This window comes from Phacochoerus africanus, chromosome 4 (genome assembly GCF_016906955.1).
Source record: "Phacochoerus africanus isolate WHEZ1 chromosome 4, ROS_Pafr_v1, whole genome shotgun sequence".
Classification (NCBI taxonomy): domain Eukaryota; kingdom Metazoa; phylum Chordata; class Mammalia; order Artiodactyla; family Suidae; genus Phacochoerus; species Phacochoerus africanus.
Window position 1 is genome coordinate 58,783,566 of NC_062547.1, and position 6,936 is coordinate 58,790,501.

The 6,936-nt window shown below is 40.4% G+C and overlaps 1 protein-coding gene across 1 annotated transcript; it reads left to right on the forward strand.

Moving 5' to 3' along the window:
* The first annotated feature begins 5,276 nt into the window (after positions 1 to 5,276).
* LOC125125423 (olfactory receptor 56) lies at positions 5,277 to 6,224 on the forward strand. The gene has a single exon (XM_047776416.1). The coding sequence runs from the start codon at positions 5,277 to 5,279 to the stop codon at positions 6,222 to 6,224; it is 948 nt and encodes a 315-aa protein (XP_047632372.1).
* Positions 6,225 to 6,936: the final 712 nt, after the last annotated feature.

A 6,936-nucleotide genomic window follows, 5' to 3' on the forward strand; every position in this document is an offset into this window, starting at 1 on the left:
CTAACCCCAATTTTAAAGACAGGTATTGCTGTCTTACTACTGTTGTGAAAATAAAATAAAAATCAGTCATTTGCCAAAGAGTTAAAAGAAAGACAAATTGATGATCTTGCCAATTGGTTTCCAAGGAATTGGTCATTTTGAAAATCAACCTTGCTTTCCTGGGACTTAAGGCCAAAATTGAAATGTCTATTAAATTATCATCCAATCTTGGGCATTCTTTTTTTAAATAAAAGTATAGTTGATTTGCAGTGTTGTGCCAATTTTGGCCGTATAGTAAAATGACCCAGTCATGCCTATACATACATTCTTTCTCTCATGTTATCTTCCAACATATTCTATCACAAGAGATTGGATATAGTTCCCTGTGGTACAGAGTAGGACCTCATTGTTTACCCATTCTAAATGTAATTGTTTGTATCTACTATCCCCAAACTCCCAGTCCATTCCACTGCCCCCACACTCCCCATTTGCAACCACAATTCTGTTCTCTATGTCAATGTTTCTGTTGTGTAGATAGGTTCATTTGTGCCATATTTTAGATTCCACATATTAGTGATACCACTAATGGTATTTGCCTTTTTCTTTCTGACTTACTTCACTTAGTATAAGAATTTCTAGTTATAGTCATGTTGCTATAAATGGTTTAATTTAATTATTTCTATGGCTGAGTATTATTCCATTGTATATATGTACCACATCTTCTTAATCCACTCATCTATAGATGGATATTTACTGCTTGGGACTCTCTTGAGAGTGAAGACAATGCTTATCCATGATAACATTGGGAAGATAGACATAATAACTAGGCTACAGGACAGTTCACAGAAAACCATGTGTAGCACTGAGCTTACAGAAATGTCTGAAAGGGTTAAGTATGACACCCAGTTTCGATGCCACCACCTGATTTTTGTGAAGGTGGATGCTCTTTTTTCCCTCCCACTGGGTTATAAACTTCAGGACCAGGATGGTGTTCAGTTGCCACATTTTATTCAGCACAATTCATCCAGTGCTCTGTACATCTTGGGGCCTCAGTCAATGTGGGTTGAATTTGTGGGACAAGTAAAGGACAGGTGTGGACTGCAGAGTGCAGGAAAATATGACTAAGAAATATTCAGGTAGAGACCCATTGTAAACCCTGGAGTTCACTTAGATACCTTTGAAATGTGTCTGTGATGGGGGTAGCACACCAAAAAATTTGCCCCCCATTCCTGGGCCCTGGCTGCCCTGGGCCCCTCCCATGGTGGGTTTTCTCATACTGTCCCACTGGTCCCTTTTCTGGGTCTGTTCCAAGATCCCTCTTGAGATCTCTAATTATAATCTTGGGAGCTCCTAGTCTTGGGCTGGAGTTTGTGGGCTCCCCTGGGATTGGACAGTTTTATCTTCTTCACTCAGTTCTGCATTACGTACTTAATGAGAAGTGGGCCATAGTATTGCAACCTGAGCTTAGAGGCAGCCCACGGAAGGTGGAAGATCCTGTAACTGTCCTCATCTGCCCACCCCCATATATTTGAGTAAGTCCACTTATTCTCGTTGCCTTTTTGCTAAGGTGAAGCTTCTATCTGCCTACGCCCCATCATGTGAACTACAGAGTCATGAGGAGGCTGAGAGTGACCTGGATATCCATAGCCTGGCTAAGAGGTTGGTGGGGGCTGAGGAAGGAGTTTAGAGCTGGGGGGCTCCTTCCTTTCCATTCCAACCCAGTAAGTACAAACATAGAGAAGAAAGAAGAAATGATTTTGATGCCAGAATCTCCTCCACAAGTAATATGCCAAATATTTTTTTTTTCTCCCAAGGAACCCACCTGAAGTTTACTAAGGGTCTTTTTCTTCTCACTTAACTCTCTGTTCCTTGCAGTTTCTGTTGCTGATGCCTGGGGCTTTTCCCTTTATTCTATTTTCTGATTAGCATTTCTTCTTCCTATTGTGCCCTCAATCAAGATTTTTTTTCTTTTTTTGAAGGAAGTTGGGCATTAACTATCTAATGCTATGTCTCTCCTCATTCTTTTTTCTAGTCTTCTTTTTTTGATCTACTTTCCTTTTTATTTCCTTGATATTTCATTGAACTTTTCCTTTCCTCTATCCCTCTGTCTAGATTGAATGGTTCAGCAAATGGCTCATAGGTTGAAGAGTGGTATAAAGCAGGAAGACAAAGGATGAGTGGGGAAAAGTGCAGGTGAAGGGGGAGGAAGGAAAGGGCTGATATAGGATGTAGAGTCACCCCATTCCTGAAGGAATATTGTCAATACAAGGTGACTCCTCATATGGTGTCATTTCTTGGAAGAAAGATGAAGACATTAACCCAGAGAAATGAAGGAATTTTGAGAACAGGAGAAATAAACCTATGAGATGCTAGAATAATTCTTGAGTTTTTTGCATATTAAAATCAATCATTTGACAATATAGACTGAGAATATAATTTATGCCAGCCATTGTTCTAGGAACCAGGAATTTCCCAGTGAGAAAAAGTAGGATCAGAGGACATAGGTTCTGGTTTGAGAAACAGGTGAACAAAGAAATCCATATGAATAATTTGTGTCATACCCAATGGGACATGGGCAAGTGTGGCATGGGAACCCAATCCAGTTAGGAGCGATTACTACCATTCAGGGGAACAGTGAAAACATTGTGCCAGAAGGGAGTCTGAAGAAGTGAGAAGTGGTCAGGGGTGGATATATTTTGGATGAAGTGCCAGCTATGGTAACTGATGGTTGGGATGTGTATTTGCATGGAGTCAAGGATATAACATGCGTCACCATGTGTCATTTTTCTGGGTAAATGGACAGCCTTCCATTAACTAAGATAGGAAGGACATGAGGGTAGATGTCTCTCTAGGGGACACCAAAAGCTCTGTTTGGCCACTTTGTGCAGGACAGGCAATTACACATCTACATGGAGATATTGAATTCACAGTGGGTATAAGAGTCAGTGTTCAAGGGAGCTATCCAGGGTAGGGAGAGGAATTTCATTAGTGACCCACATAGTATCTTAGTACAATTTACATTTGCACAACCATTACCTGAAAAGCTACACATAAAATGTCTTGTGAAGAGTCATGGGTGTGCTAATAGAAGCAGCATGATTTTCTTCCTTTGACAGAGGGTCTGAGTGCTGAAAAAAGAGGTCCACGATTAGTGGTAACAGAGCTGGATCTTAGATCCAGAGCTCTGGATGCCCTTGCAGTTTTTCTGTTGTTATATCTGCTGTGTATGCAAAGAAAAGTCTTCCCAGGAACAAGCACTTGTAGTGTAAGTGTGGTATAAGCATTTCTGATAAAATAGAGAAAGGTTAAAATTGGGAAAGGGGATGAGAGTGAGAGAAAAGTGTATCCCCTTAAAGATGTATTTGGCCAGCTGAGTGCCTCTGCACATGGTGGGTAGGGATGGGTATTCTGAGCATAGCAGGAAGAATTTCTGTGAAGTCTGGGACTTGGTTTGTTCTACATGTCGGGGGATCCTGGGGCCTATATGGCCAAAATTGTACCTGAAGACTGGAGGTACCAGTGATTTACTCCTGTAGATTCATTCCCACCCCAACATCATATCTGGTGTTGTTGGTGGCAAGGATACCTTATTTGGTCTTATAGGGCCCAAGTCAGGAAGGGCTCCTTCCTTAGGGATACAGCTCACACAGCCCACCTGCCTGGTGGTGGATCTAAGCAGGCCCATCAGAGTTTAGGAAATTATCCTGTGTCTGGACACAGGGAGCATGTTCTGGAGAGTGTTCTCATCTCACCTTTACAGTGAGATGAAGTAGTCTCAATATACCCCACACAAAAATCTCATAATTGTAACTCTCTTCCATTTGCAGAGAACATCCTTGTCTTTTATACATACCTGAAGATATGTCTTAGATTGTTACTCACTGTCCCACATAGAAAGGAATCCAGCTGGGATCAGTCAAGACATTCAGGTCAAGAACAAAGGGCCCCTAAAATGAAAGGTTCAGCGACTCTCTGCTCTCAGTAATTAGACATTGAAGTTGCATTTCAACACACATAAATAGAGAGGAACATGTAGTGATTTTCAGAGAATGACAATAACATTCTCAATGTCATTAATCAAAATAGTATTGTAGTATAAGTAGTATAAGTTGTTCGGGGGGCAAAGAGGAGATGTGAAATGTGTGTATTTGAAGGTGCGTGTAAATGAATGGTTCTGCACATCTGGTATGAGGTTTATGAGACCTCATTTTTTCATTTAGTTGATTTAGTCTGAGGTTAATATGGGCAAGATGGTATATGAAAACTGTAGGAACAATGATTTGTTCCTGATGGATTTCCCTCCCAGCCCCATCACCACACATTTGCATTGTTGTTGGAAAGGACACCTGGCCATGTCTTTTTTTTTAATGAGTCAAGACATGCTCCATTTTGCAGGAACTCAGCTCACAAAGCTTACCTCCCTGGTGGTGGTAGATGCGAACTATTGCATTTGGAATGGATAAGCAATGACATCCTGCTATATAGCACAGGGAACTATATCTAATCACTTGTGATGGAACATAATGGAGGATAATATTTTTAAAAGAATGCATAGAAATGTAAATATAACTGGCTCACTTTGCTGTATAGCAGAAATTGACAGAACATTGTAAATCAACTATAATAAAATTTTGTTTAAATAAACAATAATGTGAACCGAGCACAAAAATTTAAAAAAGAAAAAGAACAAAATTTCCAAACTGACTAATAAACCTACAGTAAGCAAAACAGTATGGTACTAGCACATGAATAGACATATAGACCAGGAGAATGGAATTGATCTACAAATAAATTCACATCTACGCAACATGATTTTTGACAAGTGTGCCAAGATCATTCAATGGGGAAAGTACAGTCTTTCCAACATATGGTGCTGGAACAACAGGATATCCATATACAAAAAAAAGTGAAGTTGAACCCCTACTTCACATTGTATACACTAATGAGTTAGCATAGACCAATGACCTAAATAAGAGTTAAAGCCATAAAACACTTAGAAGAAAAATATGGGTCAATCTTCATGACCTTTCAATTGGCAATGGACTCTTAGTTATGACACCAAAGCACAAGAAACAAAAGAAAACAAAAATGTACACATAGCTAGCAAAATCCTTTGATTTGTGTCATGTGAAAATGAGAGTGTATCCTCTTGGATGTCCCTAAGCATATATTGTTGAGCTCTAATGAATTACGAAAGATACAGCTGACTGAAGAGTAATAATCCAGAGATAAATAATGACATGTCACTCAGTCTCAGAATTTCTTTATGTTCTCAGGTAATCGTGAGCAATTGAACCATGGGAATATGGCTGAACCAATCATCTATAGATGGCTTCATCCTCCTGGGCATCTTTTCTCATAGCCAGACTGATCTTGTCCTCTTTTCTATGGTTATGATTGTGTTCATAGTTGCTCTCTGTGGAAATATCCTCCTCATTTTCCTCATCTACAAAGATCCTCGACTCCATACACCCATGTACTTCTTCCTCAGTCAGCTCTCCCTCATGGACCTCATGTTGATCTCTGACATCGTGCCAAAGATGGCAGTCAACTTTCTGTTGGGCAGAAAGTCCATCTCCTTTGTGGGTTGTGGAATACAAATTGGCTTTTTTGTCTCTCTCGTGGGATCCGAAGGGCTCTTGCTTGGACTCATGGCTTATGACCGCTATGTGGCCATTACCCACCCACTTCACTATTCCATCCTCATGAGTCAGCGGGTGTGTCTCCAGATTGCTGGGAGTTCGTGGACTTTTGGGATAATAGATGGAATGATACAGATGGTGGCAGCCATGAGCTTACCCTACTGTGGTTCAAAAAGTGTGGATCACTTCTTCTGTGAGGTGCCAGCTTTACTGAAACTGAGCTGTACAGATACATCCATTTTTGATACCTTGCTTTTTGCTTGCTGTGTCTTCATGCTGCTCCTGCCCTTCTCCATCATCTTGGCCTCCTATGCATGCATCCTGGGGGCTGTGCTCCACATGCACTCTGCTCAGGCCCGTAAAAAGGCTCTGGCCACCTGTTCTTCCCACCTGACAACTGTATCCCTCTTCTATGGGGCAGCCATGTTCATCTACCTGAGACCTAGGCGCTACCGAGCCCCAAGCCATGACAAGGTGGTCTCTATCTTCTACACGGTCCTTACACCTATGCTCAACCCCCTCATTTATAGCTTGAGGAACAGGGAAGTGATGGGGGCCCTGAGAAAAGGGCTGGGTCTTTGCAAGATATGCAGCCAGCACTGAACACCTGGTGCCTGGTGCTGCCACCTCTTGGTTGCATAATATTGGTAGGTCACTCACTCTTTGTGTCTGTTTCTTCATCAATAAATGGGAATCATGACACCTGCCCTACCTCACAGGGATTTTATAGGGATCAGTACATGTAAATCTAAAGCTCCATGAAGAAGCAATGCATTGTTACTATTGTAATTATTGATCATTTATGGTGTCTTTGAAGTAAATACACTGTTTCTTAATTCTTCTTGGCTGTAACTGCATCTTATTGAGAGCTTACTATGTGCTGGGCACTGTCTTTTTTTCCTCTATGTATCATCTATATTATTTAATTGATGATTCAGCCTAATAAATATGGATTTTTAGATAAAACTTATGGCAGAAATTGAGTTCTATAATTCTTCTTGTATGGTCCCTAGTCTTCACCCATTAGAAGCTTTATAAAACTTCCTTCAAGAATTATGACTGTATACCTGATTGCTTAGAAATTATTCATGTATTTGTAGTACCTGGCTCTGTGCCTTATACATAGTAACTGTTCAATAAAATCTCATTTAATGAATGCAAGAATAATACAGTAATGAGATAATATACATAAAAACATTTTTAAAAGCTCTATTCACATGCCAAATTTGCTGTGGCAGCTCTGATTATTTCTGTACTTCAAGTTCTGCAAAAGTAAGACTATGTCTATTTTGGAAGGTGAAGATTATAATGGAAA